This window comes from Aquarana catesbeiana, linkage group LG03 (genome assembly GCF_042186555.1).
Source record: "Aquarana catesbeiana isolate 2022-GZ linkage group LG03, ASM4218655v1, whole genome shotgun sequence".
Lineage (NCBI taxonomy): Eukaryota > Metazoa > Chordata > Amphibia > Anura > Ranidae > Aquarana > Aquarana catesbeiana.
In genome coordinates, this window is record NC_133326.1 from 493,938,933 (window position 1) to 493,956,500 (window position 17,568).

The 17,568-nt window shown below is 44.2% G+C and overlaps 1 protein-coding gene across 2 annotated transcripts in view; it reads right to left on the reverse strand.

Annotated features, from left to right (window-relative positions):
• Positions 1–684: 684 nt before the first annotated feature.
• The window catches only part of TBC1D9B (TBC1 domain family member 9B), a 175,465-nt gene continuing 158,581 nt past the window's right edge, over positions 685–17,568 (reverse strand). For both annotated transcript variants that reach the window (XM_073621063.1, XM_073621062.1), the window contains one exon: positions 685–6,213. In XM_073621063.1, the coding sequence (XP_073477164.1) occupies positions 5,515–6,213 (699 nt within the window). In that variant the 3' untranslated portion in view covers positions 685–5,514. The remainder of the gene's footprint in view (positions 6,214–17,568) is intronic.

Genomic DNA, 17,568 nt, shown 5'->3' on the forward strand with positions numbered 1-17,568 from the left:
ACATGTGTTTGAATAAAGAGTCTTATGTTTTCTTTTCACCCTACACTGAGTTACGGCTAGTGCCTGGGTGGGCTAAGGGGTCCTGGATCGTGCTGGTACCGGATAAAGGAAGCGTATACAGTGGACATAATCCTGTTGAGGACGGGGGTCCGTGACAGACCCCGTCTGCATTTATCCTGCAGAGCAGGCAAGGCAGGTGGAGTGGAGTTGAAGTGGAGGGAAAGATCCCAAGACAGCACTAGGGCATCTACATATCTGAGGACCCCTGGACTTGGAGACATATCTGTCCAGCTTGGTGCTGAACTTGGATGCTAGTCTGCTCCACTGACCATGTCACTTGAACCAACTGGTCCTTAAGAACACCTCCCTAGCCTGTCAAGCTGTCATCTGTTTTCGTAACCCTTCAAGATATTGAAAGGGCACATTTATTAACCGTATGCACATTTAGGCATATCTCATTTCTTTATTATTTGAGAACATCATTGATTCCATATCTGCAAATCGCTAATTTACGAAAGTTTAGATTATGCCCAGTGCTTAGGAAGGTCCATCGTATTATAGATCAATGAGGATATATGTTGTTCAGCTCTATGAAGAGTAACAAACATCCGTGGACACCATTCTTTCATCTTGTTCACAAGTAGGTTGGTTTACAAGTTGTGGGCAAAAAAAAAAGAAAAAAAATGACAGCCATTCAAAGTTTATTTAGATCTTTTATATTGAATACAAGACCATTGGTGATTAAAAACCATACATATTATCAACTCAGTAGATTAAAAAATAATAATAAATTATGTTGTGATCAATGTTGGCCATTGATGCCATCTAGAATAAAGGTAAACACAAGAGTTCATACACCATATAGCGTTTAACAGGAAAGTGAATCTAGACCAGTTTGTATTATCTGAAAGACGTGTAATCCCAGTAACGTGTCTGGTGAAGCAACATATAGCATCCATGAAAATCAACTATATAAAAAGTATCATGATATTCTTACAATACACAGTGAATTGAGAAGATGGCTTATAAAAGCTTGCTTTATCCTAGATACAATCTACCAAAAGCATAAGCCAAGGCTAACAGATTTATCTAGGTAAAAGTTTCCCTACAAAGTAAGAGCGGTCCTCTTGGCATAACAAGTGAGTTGTGGTTAATATTTTAACACGTGAAAATGTTCTGTAAATCATACTGCAAGGCTAATGAAAGGCAGTGATTACTGTATGGGAAGGGTCTGCATGTATGCACAATACAAAACACATATGGTTACTAAATTATCACTGGCTGGTTTCCATGGACATGCACTTAAAGTGGAACTTAGAACATTTTTTTTAACTTTAGAATTGGGTTGACTGGAAAAGGGTTAGAACCTCATTTTGGGTTTTTACTGTTGTGTCTCCAATGGGGAGATTTCCTGACTAGATGATGGGTGTCACTAGCAAGAAAAATATCCTTTATTGGGGGGAAGCACAAAAGTGCGAAAAACCTGATGATTTTTAAACCCTCATCCGCTCATTCCAAAATTAAAAGAAAAAATGTTTTGGATGGAGATACATATTACTTTACGAGGCAAAAAACTATGATGATTAATAAATGCAATGATCAATGAATAGCAACCCCATTTTTCTCTTGCTGGTTGATCTCTGTTATGCTGCTTACTGCATATGGGTGCTTACGTGATATGGATAAAAGAATAGTGGGACTTAGAAGACATTTATTTAAAAAGACACTGACACCTTCTCATTCAGGATAAAGGTACCTCCTGATAGCCCATCTCCCCAGTAAAGTATACTCATTGATCCATTGATTAATCTTTAAGCTTTGCTAGGTTACAGTAATGGAGCGAGGGCTCTGATGGAGCGCAAAAGGGTGATGATATTTTGCTGGCAGGGCTGATTATCAGGAAGCACTGTAATGAATGGGCAGAGTGTCGGTGTCTCTTTAATAGCTCACTAGTGCTAAACAAATGCAGGGAACATTAAAATGGCACAAAAAAGAAACATCATGTAGCATAAAAAAACTGGACAGCTTATCTTCTAAACTATTTCTGCTATCAGACAAGTCACTAGCTGTTTGATACATGTAATTACACATGCCATTCACAGTTTCATAAATGAACCCCTATAATTAATTGGCAGATCTGTTGGGAAATTTTACATGAACACTTTTAAATAATGCTACTTTTTTGTTAGGCCTCATGCACACTGGACGTTTTTACAGCTGCTGTTTTTAGCTTCAGATGTTTTTTTTTTTTTTTTGTACTAAAAACGCTCCACCTCTGAAAAAAAACTGAAAACTGTTTAAAAACGCAGCTATTGGGCGCTTATCTGCGTTTTTGAGCCATAAGCTTTTGTGGGACTATAGTTTTGCTAAAAAAAAAATTCTAAAAAATGCTACAGCTAAAAAACTCACTCTACAGCTAAAGTTACTGGCTTTTTTTTAAAAAAATGTCACGTGTATAAAAAAGCCAGTAGCGTTAGCTGTAGAAAGCTGTTGCGTGAGTTTTTCAGCGTTTTTGCACTAGCGTTTTTTAGCAAAACTATACTTCCATAAAAGCTTATGGCTCAAAAAAGCTGATAAATGCAGAATAGCTGCGTTTTTTAAGCTGTTTTCAGATTTTTTCAGAGTTAGAGCGTTTTTACAGCTGAAAAACACTCCTGCCAAAAACTGCTGATAACAGCCTATGTGTGCATGGATACATAGGATAACATGCTGGAGAGTTTATTGGCTGCAGAAAAAAACATCTGAAGCCAAAAACAGCAGCTGTAAAAACGTCCAGTGTGCATGAGGCCTTAAAGTGCAGACTTAATTATACTTAATTAGCTAGGCATGTGCAATGTTTGGAGAGCTTTCTAAAGTGAAGGAAGCAAAGAAGACATTGATTTATTACAGTAATTGCAGCTTATGCTGTTATGCATGCTTTTTATTTACCATGAACCTGTACTTTGGATACACAGGTTAAAACTAACCTCATCGGTTGTGAGCAGATGTCCTCCAGTTTCTTTCAAACGTTTGAGTCTTCCGATAGCGAGACAGGCTTATCATACGACACAGTGCAAAGTAAGCACATCTGGATTGTCACCAAGGCACCATCTTTGCATTGTGGAATGTGGTGTCTAATGCAAACCTAGAAGATGGAAAAACCAATATTCTGGGCTGCAGCAGAGGCATCTAGAAGGAAGTAATTATGCTCACCATGTACTAGATTAGCAACACATAAGATTAGTATAGCATACAGGTTTGCTGAAATAGTCAATTCACCTAAATTTTCTATTGTATATGCAGTCTGATGGCCTGAACTATTTCTTGCCTCTAATAGCAGCATCTCTGTCAAAATTTGAGAATACTTTAAAAATAATCTGCTGCAGCCAGTGTTTACATGGCTTAAAAAAGGCCCACAATAACAACCCTTGCCTACAGAATCAGGCTCTATAAGGCGCCAGTACAAACCTTCACTGTTCTATGCTGACTCCCCAGAGTCCTTTTGACGCTCCATTACACTGTTTAAAGGTACATTAGCTTTCACAATATTTGAGAACATGCATTCTATGTGGAAATAAGCAAGACTCTCACAAGGTACCCAGCATTGAACTATGGTCATGGCTATTACTATGCAAAAAGCCCTTTGGGGCAAAGTGCCGTACCACCATATAAGAGGGGAGGTATGTACTTTCACAAAGCAATGTTTTCTCTTGTAAGTCAGCGTGGTTTACACTACTGTAAACTTTATTTTACCACCTCGGTTTGCTTCGTTAACCTATAAAAAAAAAAAAAAAAAAACTTCTAAATCAATAGTGTAGTTATTTAAGGAAACTTGCCTTTAGAGAAACATTGAGTGCCAGTTACCTGGCAGTCATGCTGTCCCTCTTGTTGCGGTACATACCTTTCTCAGCATTTCCTGACCTGCATATTTGCTCCAGGTCAGTGACTCAGAATGTACCGAGGGCAGAAGATGAGCATTATGGCCAGTTAACTAGTTTTAGTAGGTGGTCAGCAACAGCAGCCTTTATATTTCTCTTGTAAGAGTGTTAGTTTAACATGGCTATTTAATAGGTGCAATGCATAGACAATGTGAAATTGCAGTAAGCATTAGCAACCACATTTCATTGTACTGCAGCCAAATGAGGAGGAGTCCAAATGGTTGATAGAGGTGACTGCATTCTTCACTAAATAAGCCTGTAAAGAGAAAACTGCTTTTATTGGTTGAAGGGATTTGTATTTTTTTTTTTGCACATTGATTTTCAACCCCTTTTCTCAGTGTAAGCAGTGTTCTATATTTCTTTGCTACTTGCCAAATCCAAGATGCAAGTCACAGGTCAAGCTATGTATTACACAATTTAATACCAAAATGTGAGTATTAATGTTGTAGAAATGGAATGTGAAGGCAACACAATTTAAACAAGAAGACAAAGGAAAAATAGGAGAGATACCTGAAATGTTACAAAACACAGTGATTTAGCAGCAGTATAGTGCATTGTGCCAAAATGGTGGCTGTATCTAGTGTAAATAAGTAGTAACAAAACTAGGAAAAAAGAAAAAACATTCATGGAAAAGTCATGACTATACAGGCACAAATCTTGAAAACAAAAATATATGTAAATGGGGAAAAAAAAACTGAAAGGAAATAAGCATGTAACTCAACATACAATGGATTGGGAGTTTTCAGGGAAAAAAAAAGGGATACTATTCTGTATACCAATATATTGCACTTTAGCTACATGCCTATGACACAGTACTGACTGGCTACACTTTGGTAGCAGAAACAGGATCCAACAGTACATAATTTAGGCACAAGACAGACAAGCAAAGAGTCACCAGAGAAAAGGCAACTGTTACTCCATTTTATCACACATTGGAACACCAGTGCCGTGTGTTGGTGCTGTATGTTCGACACAACAGGAAAACTCTTGCTAGGAGCAGCCAAGCACACAGTGATATGTTGTCGCATATAGGGGGGAGTATAAAACCCATTCATTAAAATAGAAGATAAGCATGCAGAGGTGTAGGCTACAGTTAAGTTATTCTGCAGTGCAGGATTATTCCAACTAGCAGTGCCTTCCCGAAGCTTGCAGGGGCTACTGGTGGGAGATGCACAAAATCTGGAGCTAGGAGTAGCTGAAATGGAAACAGGTGATTAAAAACAATTGCTGTCTGTTGATATAAGGGTCATTCCATGCAACAATTTTGTCAGTTTTGAGTAGATGCTGATGGGTTAAATCACCATTTATCTCTCGGAGGCTCTGCTCTTTCTTCTTGCTGGAATTCCTGGGCCTGCGTCTTCCAATCACATGCCCTCATTCCTCCTGGATATCTCGCAATATGAACCACCCAATAGAAAAAGTGAGAACTTTTGATATTCGCCACTAGAGTGAAGAGTCAGATGTGGACAGTTTGCTTCTGAAGTCTCAAGGTGCTGTGCAAATTAACTTCTCAAAATCTACCCAAAATTGAACTCTATTTTGGATGGAACAATCCCATGAATTAGTCATCAGCTTCTGAATAACTTAGAAACAGATTTCATCCTGAGACAGAAGAGAGTTCATACTCGCTGGAGGAACTGATTTGTCTTTCAACTTTCTTCTGCTTCATTTTCTGAACAATGTCCACTTTCTTCTCAAAGTAGCTGACCAAGGCTGGCTCGGTCAGCACGGAAGCCAGAATCTGTTCAAAAGAGATAGACCATTCGGCATCAATGGTGCTGCCGTATTTGGGGGTTGCACTGCCAGCTTCACACCCAACTAATACTGTGTCATCTGCAATATCCTCACACTGAAGAGAACTGGCACTGACCATGGAGTAGGAGGAGACCGAAGTGTCATCCTTGGTTTCATCATCTGAGGTGGGCTGAGTGGGCGGGCTGTTTCTTTCTGGATTTCCACTTTCCATTCTCAGTTTCTGAAAGTCTTCTTCCATATGTCCAGCTTGGGAGTTGCACGGAACTGAGATGGCATCACTGGATGGATTCTTTTCAGTAGCCATTTGCTGCCTGTACTCCGGGCTGGAATTATGCTCCCCTTCTTCGCTTGAGGGCTCCATGATGACATTTTCCTGGGTGTCCCCTGAATTTCTCAGAGGAGGATTGGTGAACTTTTTCCCCACCTCGCCAATGCGTAAAAGGAGACTGGCAACCGTTGCTATTGCATGGTAGAGTTCCTGTTCAACTGGATCTTCACTAAACATGTTGTAAAAAGTCTTGCATAGTTCGATAAATTGTTCCTTTGTGGAAAATAACATTTGAGGTTAGTACCAACAGAAAATATCTGAAAGATTTACATTTAAATGCTAAGAACTAGTGAAGTCTGAACTTTGTCACATGATCCCAATGCAATGACATGAAGCACAGTTATGCGTTGACTCCCAAATCTAACCCGTATGTGTTACTTGCCAACATTTTTGACTTTGCTGTAAAATCCCTTCCTTGAAGTACATTACAGGACACAGGAAAGTTAACTTTTAGACAATTGGGTCATGCTCCACCTCCAGGTGACTGGACACTGGGAAATGGCAAAGCTTGTCACCTCAAAGCATAACCCTTCTCTGCATTTCCTCAGTTTTGGCAGCAAGAAATATCAGAGTGAAAGCAGACAGGAGGGATCTGTGCCCCATGATGACCTCGAAGAAAGGGATTTTACAGGCAAGTCAAAAATCCTAATTGTACATCACAGGATACAGGAGAGTTAATTCTTTAGACTGGGCATGCATGGATCAAAATCTGACCAGTCCAGCAGAGACTGGATGCATTTCAATCCATGTATTTCATGAGGGGCAGGCAACAGCAAAACAACAGCTAACAGTCACAACAATAACAATCCTTTTACAATTCAAGAAGTTGAACAACTGACAAGACCCTTTCAAGACTGCATGTAAGAACTTTTATTCAAGGCTGGTGTCCGCTGTGGCCTGGTAAAATTGAGAGAAAGTATAGGCAGAAGACCAGGTGGCTGCCTTACAGATCTGGGAAACCAAGTCCTGATGATAAAAAGCCCACAAACCACTTCTGATGGAGTGGACATTCACAGAAAAGGGAGGAACCATACTATTCAGGATGTATGTCTGACTAATGATTTTCTGAATCCACCTAGCAATTGTGGGTCCAAAGGCAGGCTGTCCCCTTGAAGAGCCTTCAGGCAATAGAAAAAGGTGTCAAGGGCATGGTTGTGAGATCGGTACATACAGTCCTGACCACAACCAGGCAGTGGAGAGCAATCACCTTAGGATGTTTTGGAGCCAGACAAAAGGAAGGCAAAATTATGGTTTAAATTAAATGCTGAGAACACCTTCCCAAAAAAAGCCTCATCTTTGTGAAGCACAAGAAAAGGTTCCTTACAAGACAAACTGAAAGAACAGACACCTCCTAATCCAGGTGATAGTCACAAGAAAGGCAATGTTGTGTGACAAGAAAGAGAGAGAAATATCCTGAAAGGGTTTAAATGACAGTTTCTGATGGAGCGACAACACCAGACTGAGGTGTCATGGAGTTAGTAGGGAGCACAAGGCAGAAATTTGACCTTTCATCCACAGGGCTAAGGACTTGTTTAGTCCTGACTAAAAGATGGCTAAATCCCATGCCACTGAGTATTTCCTGGGATGAAAATTTCTCTTTTTGCACAAAGGAAGCTATGCCTTCTAAAAGTGGTGGAAACCCTATGAAAGGAATGCTTTCTGAGAGCAAAATGGAAATCATGGAGTCCATGAGATCTCTGTTCCTCAGGACTTGGGCTTCAACATCCAAGCTGTCAAAGCAGTATGAAAAACAGGTCCAGTAGGGCCCACGGAGAGTATGCAAGGAATCTGACTATGTCTAAGTCCAACACCCTCCTGGGCCAATTCAATGCAACGAGGATTACAAAAATGCCATGCCTCTCTAACCTCTAAAGAATACTGGGTACTGTAGGTGTTTGAGAGGGGAAATTCATAAATAAGGTTGAACTGATTCCACAGCGTGAGTAGGGCATTTACCACATACGGTGGGGACGGAAAGTATTCAGACCCCCTTAAATTTTTCACTCTTTGTTATATTGCAGCCATTTGCTAAAATCATTTAAGTTCATTTTTTTTCCTCATTAATGTACACACAGCACCTCATATTGACAGAAAAACACAGAATTGTTGACATTTTTGCAGATTTATTAAAAAAGAAAAATTGAAATATCACATGGTCCTAAGTATTCAGACCCTTTGCTGTGACACTAATATATTTAACTCAGGTGCTGTCCATTTCTTCTGATCATCCTTGAGATGGTTCTATACCTTCATTTGAGTCCAGCTGTGTTTGATTATACTGATTGGACATGATTAGGAAAGCCACACACCTGTCTATATAAGACCTTACAGCTCACAGTGCATGTCAGAGCAAATGAGAATCATGAGGTCAAAAGGAACTGCCTGAAGAGCTCAGAGACAGAATTGTGGCAAGGCACAGATCTGGCCAAGGTTACAAAAAAAATTCTGCTGCACTTAAGGTTCCTAAGAGCACAGTGGCCTCCATAATCCTTAAATGGAAGACATTTGGGACGACCAGAACCCTTCCTAGAGCTGGCCATCTGGCCAAACTGAGCTATCGGGGGAGAAGAGCCTTGGTGAGAGAGGTAAAGAAGAACCCAAAGATCACTGTGGCTGAGCTTCAGAGATGCAGTCGGGAGATGGGAGAAAGTTGTAAAAAGTCAACCATCACTGTAGCCCTCCACCAGTCGGGGCTTTCACTGTGGCTGAGCTTCAGAGATGCAGTCGGGAGATGGGAGAAAGTTGTAAAAAGTCAACCATCACTGTAGCCCTCCACCAGTCGGGGCTTTATGGCAGAGTGGCCGATGGAAGCCTCTCCTCAATGCAAGACACATGAAAGCTGTGACGGATCCTATCCCACACTCCACTGAGTGCCTCCGTCAATAACACCGCTTACTCCAGTATGACCATCAGACAGATATAATATTATAGCTGCAGTAAATACAAGTCTAGTCGATAATAGCTTGTAGAATCTTGACTGCTTTATTGGACAGAACACAGCCTTTTTATACACATTTAACACAAGGGGTTAGATAACGAGGTAGGGCTGACTCATGGACACTCCCCCCTCCCCTCTAGCAAAAACTTAAAAGACAATAATATAATTAACATGTTAATTAACACAACACTTAAGGCAGACCTGGTGACCAGACAGTTCGTCTCTGCAGGTTAATGTGATCAGCTCTTTCAAGAATCATGTATTGGGCAAGTTAAAAAAAAATAAAAGATTAATATAGAAATACCAAATAACAGGGTGAATGTGGACAGAAAAAGGTCCTTGCAGCCAGTGCCCGCGACAGTGCCCCCCCCTGTCCCATAGTCCGGCAGACCCAACTAGATCCACCACGGGTCAGCTTGGGGCTGTCCGGGAGAGTTTTATAGTTCCGTTTGCCGGGAAAGTCCATCAGCATTCCCATTCTGCTTTCCTGGCCGATACTGTATGGTAAAATTGTAGGGCTGCAGTGCCAAGCTCCATCGTAACAAACGTCCATTATCCCCGGAGACCCGATTAAGCCAGATTAATGGATTGTGGTCGGTGAGCACCGTAAAAGATCGTCCGTAGAGATAAGGTTGGAATTTCTTGAGAGCCCACACCAGCGCCAAACACTCCTTCTCCACGGCTGCATAACCGACTTCCCTGGGTAGCAGCTTCCGACTGATGTAGGCCACTGGGTGCTCACCGCCATCAGGTCCTACTTGGCTCAGTACTGCCCCCAGACCGAATGTAGAGGCATCTGAGTGGACACAAAAACGTTTGGTTGGGTCAGGGGCAGCTAGAACAGGAGCTGAAGTTAGTGCATTCTTTAATTGTTGGAAGGCAGCTTCACACTCAGGGGACCACAGTACCTGTCGGGGAAGATGCTTCTTAGTCAGGTCTGTCAGGGGCTTAGCGATGGAACTATATTGCGGGACAAATTTCCTATAGTACCCAGCTGTGCCGAGGAATGCCAGGACCTGGGTTTTAGTACGGGGGGTTGGCCACTTGGCAACGGCCTCAATCTTAGCAGGCTCAGGTCGTTGTTGTCCACTGCCTACTCGATGTCCAAGGTACTGTACCTCGGACATCCCTATGCTGCATTTCTCTGGCTTAAGGGTTAGTCCTGCAGCCTTGATGCGGTCTAGCACGACACCCAGATGAACCAGATGGTCCTCCCAGGTATCACTGTAGATCGCAATGTCGTCCAGATATGCACAAGCATAGTCCTGGAGGCCATCGAGGAGTTGGTCTACCATCCTCTGGAAAGTCGCCGGTGCATTCTTCATCCCAAATGGCATTACTTTAGACTGGTATAAGCCAAATGGGGTAATGAACGCCGATTTCGGAATAGATTCCGCATCCAGAGGAATTTGCCAGTATCCTTTGCATAGGTCAAGGGTTGTCAGGAATTTTCCCCGAGCAATGCGATCTAACAGATCATCGACCCGGGGCATAGGGTAAGCATCAGTGGTGGTGCACTCATTTAATCTGCGGTAGTCTACACAGAAGCGAGTTGTGCCATCCCGCTTCGGTACAAGGACCACCGGGGAAGCCCAGGGGCTGCTGGATGGCTCAATGACTCCCAATTCAAGCATCTCCTTAATCTCATGACGCATCCCCTCTCTCACTGCGTCAGGTATCCGGTAAGCTGCCTGTCTTAGTGGCAGTTGTCCCGGGGTCTCCACACGGTGCACTGCCATAGTAGTGTACCCAGGGACTGTGGAGAACATTTCCCTTCTCTGACTAAGGACCTGTCTAGCTTGTTCTCTCTGCGTCGGCCCTAGCTGGTCGTCAAGCTTTATCATCTCTATCCCTGCAGTAATTCTATTTAGCTCCGGGAGCACCAGCAGGGGAAGATTCTCAGAATCTTCCACAGCTGGAGCACATATAGTGGCTACCTCTCCTGATCTTTCCCAGTATGCTTTCAACATGTTCACATGAAAGGTCCGTCGGACTCTTTCATCCGAACATTTAGCCACTAGGTAGGTTGTGTCACAGAGCTTTGCCACAACCCGGTAAGGTCCCTGCCAAGTGGCCTGTAACTTGTCCTGCTTGGTTGGTCTGAGGGCAAGAACCTTCTGCCCAACCTCCAGAGTGCGGTTCCGAGCAGTACGATCGTACCATCGTTTCTGCCGCCTTTGGGCAGCCCGAAGGTTCTCCTGAACAGTGTCTGTGAGCTCCTTCAGTCTGTCCCTAAACTCAAGAACGTATGCTACGATAGAGGACCCTTGGGGATCAATTCCCCCTTCCCAGTGGGCTCTGACTAGATCTAGGGGCCCCCTCACCCGCCTCCCATACAGTAACTCAAATGGGGAGAACCCGGTAGATTCCTGCGGCACCTCCCGATAAGCGAAGAGAAGGTGTGGCAGATATCTCTCCCAATCCCTGTGAGAGGTTGCAAATGTCCTAAGCAGCTGTTTCAGTGTTCCATTGAACCTCTCACACAGTCCGTTGGTCTGGGGGTGATAGGGAGAGCTCTGTAGGGGCTTTATCCCACACAGCCTCCATAACTGCTGAGTGAGCTCAGCAGTGAACTGGGTCCCCTGGTCAGAGATGATTTCCCGAGGGAAACCCACCCTGGCAAAGATCCGGAGCAAAGCATCAGCCACAGTTTCTGCATGGATATTTGCCAGGGGAATGGCCTCCGGGTACCGGGTGGCATAATCCACCACAGTAAGGATATATCTCTTCCCAGAAGGACTAGGTCTGGGCAATGGTCCAACCAGGTCTACGGCAACACGGCTAAAGGGTTCATCAATGATCGGTAAAGGGTGTAGGGGAGCTTTCAGCGGGCCCCCATGCTTACCCACCCGCTGGCATGTGTCACAGGTCCGGCAATACTGTCGGACATCCCCTGTAATCCCCGGCCAAAAAAACGACTGAGTCAGACGGTGGAGGGTCCGGGACATCCCCAGGTGTCCGGCTAAGGGTATGTCATGCCCAATGCGCAGCAGGTCATGACGATATTTCTGCGGCACAACCAGCTGCCGCTTGGGTGGATGGGAGGCTGTCTTTCCCTCAGTAACCCGATAGAGTAATCCCTGGACCCACTCTATTCGCTCCCTCTCCAACCCCCCAGGGTCCAATCCTGCTCTTTCCCTATAGCTAGCTAAGGAAGGGTCGCTAAGAGTTGCCTGAGCAAATTCTTGGGGAGAAGCCCAAGTCGGGATAGGGTTAGTTGGGGTAGTACAGTCTAGGTCAGGGGTGACAGGTCTTACCTGGGTCCCGTCCTCGAGGGAGCGCACCTCCATCCGGGCTTGCTGGCGGGTGGTAACAGGATAGGCTTCCGGGGATACATCCAGGGAGAAGGCTGAATTTAAACGTCCCAAATCGTTGCCCAACAAAACCTCTGCAGGTAAGTTCTGCATTATTCCCACTTCCACTTCTTTGGCCCCCGAACCCCAATCAAGGTGAACCCTGGCAGTGGGGACCCGCATAACATTTCCCCCGGCCACCCGCACAGCCACAGACTGTCCCGTCTGCTCTGCCGGGTTTATCATTCGGGACTGTATCAGGGTAATAGTAGCTCCCGTGTCCCGCAGTCCCTGGGCAGCCCGACCATTAATCCACACGGCTTGTCGATGGTGCAAACGATTATCTGTAGTGGCAGCTTGCACAGGGTCTGCCTCATGTAGAATTCCAATATTCTCCTCGCTTGGGTAAGTCACATCATCTCTCTCCAGACAGTGTGCAGCAGCCCGGGCAGGTCCAAGGGGCCTGTTGTTCCGCGCGTCCTGGGAAACATTCTGCGGACAATACCTCCTAACATGCCCTGATTGGTTGCATCTGTAGCAGAGGTCCCCTTTTCCTTGTGAAGATGGTAGCTGAGTGGGGCCGGGGATTGACGGCTGGTGTGGAGGGGCAACGCTCCGTGGAATGTTGGGGACAGGCCGAGCTGGGGTCTTAGGCTCTGGTTGTACAGTCCGCCTTGAATCCACGTATTGGTCAGCTAGGGTGGCAGCTTCATCTACTGTGACTGGCCGCCGATCCTTTACCCAGTCTCTAACTTCATGTGGGGTATGATCATAGAATTGTTCCAGGAGGATTAGCTGGAGCGCATCTGCCATGGTAATAGCTTGGCGCCCGGTCATCCAACTCTCCGCTGCTCGGGTCATTTGATGAGCCCATTCTGTGTAAGGCTCTCTCTCCTTTCGGCGGAGGTTGCGAAACCTCAAACGGTGTGCCTCTGGAGTAATGCCGAAGCGAGCCAATAGTCTTTCTTTTACCCGGTCATAGTCCTGGCTGATCTCATCAGGGACATTATTGTACGCCTCTGCAGCCCTTCCTGTGAGACGGCTGACCAGGAGCGTGACCCAATCTGCTTTATTGACACCTTGGAGACCGCATTGACGCTCAAACATTTGCAGGTAAACATCCATCTCATCTTCACCATCTTGAAACATGCGGAAGGCGGCATAGGGTAGCTTTTTGCGGGCCGCTGGAGCTTCCCGGTTGAACATAACTGACGCTCCTTGGTCCCGCTGGAGTTCAGCCATTCGCAGCTGGGACACCTCTGTTAACACTTGACTGATAACCTCCTGCGGGGGGTGAGTACCATACAAGGCCAGTCGCCACTGGACGTCACGCTGGAACTTTGCCGCCTCTGAGGTATCTGCTGGTGGGTTACTGGCCTGGTCAATCTCCATTAGTTCGGTGATGAGAGTCGCTTTGGATTTGTTGCTGGAGACTTTTCCACGGGCTTCCAAGAGATCCTTCAAGGTGCTGCGCTTGAGTCTGGCGTAGTGATGTTCCATCTGCTGTTAGGAGCAGGGGGTCCCGGTGGTGATTTGGGTGTGCCTAGGCAAGAGGAGCATCCCAGAGCTTGCCACCAATTGTGACGGATCCTATCCCACACTCCACTGAGTGCCTCCGTCAATAACACCGCTTACTCCAGTATGACCATCAGACAGATATAATATTATAGCTGCAGTAAATACAAGTCTAGTCGATAATAGCTTGTAGAATCTTGACTGCTTTATTGGACAGAACACAGCCTTTTTATACACATTTAACACAAGGGGTTAGATAACGAGGTAGGGCTGACTCATGGACACTCCCCCCTCCCCTCTAGCAAAAACTTAAAAGACAATAATATAATTAACATGTTAATTAACACAACACTTAAGGCAGACCTGGTGACCAGACAGTTCGTCTCTGCAGGTTAATGTGATCAGCTCTTTCAAGAATCATGTATTGGGCAAGTTCAAAAAAAATAAAAGATTAATATAGAAATACCAAATAACAGGGTGAATGTGGACAGAAAAAGGTCCTTGCAGCCAGTGCCCGCGACAAAAGCCCACATGGAGTTTGCTAAAAAAAACACCTGAAGGACTCCAAGATGGTGAGAAATAAGATTCTTTGGTCTGATGAGACCAAGATAGAACTTTTTGGCCTTAATTCTAAGCAGTATGTGTCGAGAAAACCAGGCACTGCTCATCACCTGTCCAATACAGTCCCAACAGTGAAGCACGGTGGTGGCAGCATCATCCTGTGGGGGTGTTTTTCAGCTGCAGGGACAGGACGACTGGTTGCAATTGAGGGAAAGATGAATGCAGCCAAGTGCAGGGATATCCTGGACGAATACTTTCTCCAGAGTGCTCAGGACCTCAGACTGGGCCGAAGGTTTACCTTCCAACAAGACAATGACCCTAAGCACACCGCTAAAATAAAGGAGGAGTGGCTTCACAACAACTTCCTGACTGTTCTTGAATGGCCCGGCCAGAGCCCTGACTTAAACCCAATTGAGCATCTCTGGAGAGACCTAAAAATGGCTGTCCACCAACATTTACCATCCAACCTGACAGAACTGGAGAGGATTTGCAAGGAGGAATGGCAGAGGATCCCCAAATCCAGGTGTGAAAAACTTGTTGCATCTTTCCCAAAAAAGACTCATGGCTGTATTAGATCAAAAGGGTGCTTCTACTAAATACTGAGCAAAGGGTCTGAATACTTAGGACCATGTGATATTTAAGTTTTTCTTTTTTAACAAAACTGCAAAAATGTCAACAATTCTGTGTTTTTCTGTCATTACAGGGTGCTGTGTGTACATTAATGAGGAAAAAAAAATGAACATACATGATTTTAGCAAATGGCTGCAATATAACAAAGAGTGAAAAATTTAAGGGGGTCTGAATACTTTCCATCCCCACTGTATCCGTCCAGTTTGGGCACCATCAGATTTACATCGGAAGACAATGCTTGTGAAACAACCTCCAGGTGGAGGGTACACTCTCCAAGAACCAGCCATTGACAGCTTAGGAAGTCTGCATTAACATCCGGAGTGTGCACAGTTGACAAAACCAGAACACTGAGTTCCACCCAAATTAGAATGATTTCTGCTTCTGTATGGCCTGACTTACTGTCTTGATGATTGATGTACAGCACTGCCATGGTGCTGTTAGATTGGACCCTGACTTTCCTGGATAGACAAACCCTGGACAGTCCACAGGGACTGGGTTCTGCTGCAGCACAGCAAATCCCTGGATCTGTATAGCCCCCGACCAGCTAACTCACAGATGCAACCACCTACCAAAGTAAATGCCAAAGGTAGGATCCAGAGCAGCTTAAAGGCTTTCCTGTTCTTCAACTGGGGACTGAATACTGTCCTGGGTGTTGTCAAGCTTTGCTATTTGCCAGTGTCCAATCACCTTGAGGTGGAGCATAACCCAGCATTTTAAGATTTAACTCTCCTGTGATGTACAATTTTAAAGTTATTTTTGCATAGCTTACCCTTTATTGTTTAAGAAGTTTCTGGGACAGGTTAGAACTGACCCTTAGGCTGGGTTCACACTATGTGTGGCCACGGGGCACAACAGGGGGTCTAGGAGTGTATTGCTCCCATGGTTCAGAGAAGCAGGATCTCCCAATCTATAGATAGTGTAGGACCCACTAATCATGGGGTACTTTGTGGCAGTAAGTGGGCTTAAGCACCATATAGCAATATATGGAATATATATGGAATACCATTCCATCATTTACACTTTCAAAATTACAGAAAACAAAAAAATGGCGTCTGCAAAAGTTTGGGCACCCTGCAGAATTTATAGCATGCACTGCCCCATTTGCAAAGCTGAGACCTGCCAGTGTCATGGATTGTTCTCAATCCGTCTGGGAAGACCAGGTGATGTCAATCTCAAAGGTTTTGAAGGTGTAAATGATGGAAATAAAATCTAACTTTTTTGACATATTATAAGAATGTCTAATCTGTAATTTGATGCCATTTGGAGATTTTTCCATCTTTCCTTGGCTTCGTTATTCACATTAATACACATTTTTACCTGGGGTGCCTAAACTTTCGATTCCCACTGTATGTATGTATGTATGTATGTATGTATGTATGTATATATATATATATATAGATAGATAGAGAGAGAGAGAGAGAGAGAGAGAGAGAGAGAGAGATATATATATATATATATATAGATAGATACAGTAGATAGATGTGTATCTATATATATATCTATATCTATATAACACACACACACATAGTGAGGGAAAAAATTATTTGATCCCTTGCTGATTTTGTAAGTTTTGCTCACTGACAAAGAAATGATCAGTCTAATTTTAATGGTAGGTTTATTTTAACAGTGAGCGACAGAAAAACAAGAAATAAATCCAGAAAAAAGCATTTCAAAAAAGTTGTAAAATTGATTTGCATTTTGAGTGAAATAATTATTTGACCCCTTCGCAAAACATGACTTAGTACTTGGTGGCAAAACCCTTGTTGGCCATCAGAGGTCAGACGTTTCTTTTAGCTGGCCACCAGGTTTGCACACATCTCAGGAGGGATTTTGTCCCACTCCTCTGCAGATTCTCTCCAAGTCATTAAGGTTTCGAGGCTGACGTTTAGCAACTTCAACCTTCAGCTCCCTCCACATATTTTCTATGGGACTAAGGTCTGGAGATTGGCTAGGTCACTCCAGAACCTTAATGTGTTTTTTTTGAGCCACTCCTTTGTTGCCTTAGCCATGTGTTTTGGATCACTGTCATGCTGGAATACCCATCCACGACCCATTTTCTGTGTCCTGGCTGAGGCAAAGAGGTTCTCACTCAAGATTTGATGGTACATGGCCCCGTCCATCGTCCCTTTGATGCAGTTGTTCTGTCACCTTAGCAGAAAAACACCCCCAAAGCATAATGTTTCCATCTCCATGTTTGATGGTGGGGATGGTGTTCTTGGGGTCATAGGCAGCATTCCTCCTCCTCCAAACATGGTGAGTGGAGTTCATGCCAAAGAGCTCAATTTTGATCTCATCTGACCACAATGCTTTCACCCAGTTCTCCTCTGAATCATTCAGATGTTCATTAGCAAACTTCAGATGGGCCTATACATGTGCTTTCTTGAGCAGGGGGAGCTTGCAGGCGCTGCAGAATTTCAGTCCTTCACAGTGTAGTGTTAGCAATTGTTTTCTTGTTGACTATGGTCCCAGCTAGCTTGACATCACTGATAAGATTCTCCCGTGTAGTTCTGGGCTGATTCCTTACCGTTCTCATGATCATTGAAACTCCATTAGGTGAGATTTTGCATGGAGCCCCAGACCAAGGGACACTGACAGTTATTTTGTGTTTCTTGCATTTGAGAATAATTGCAC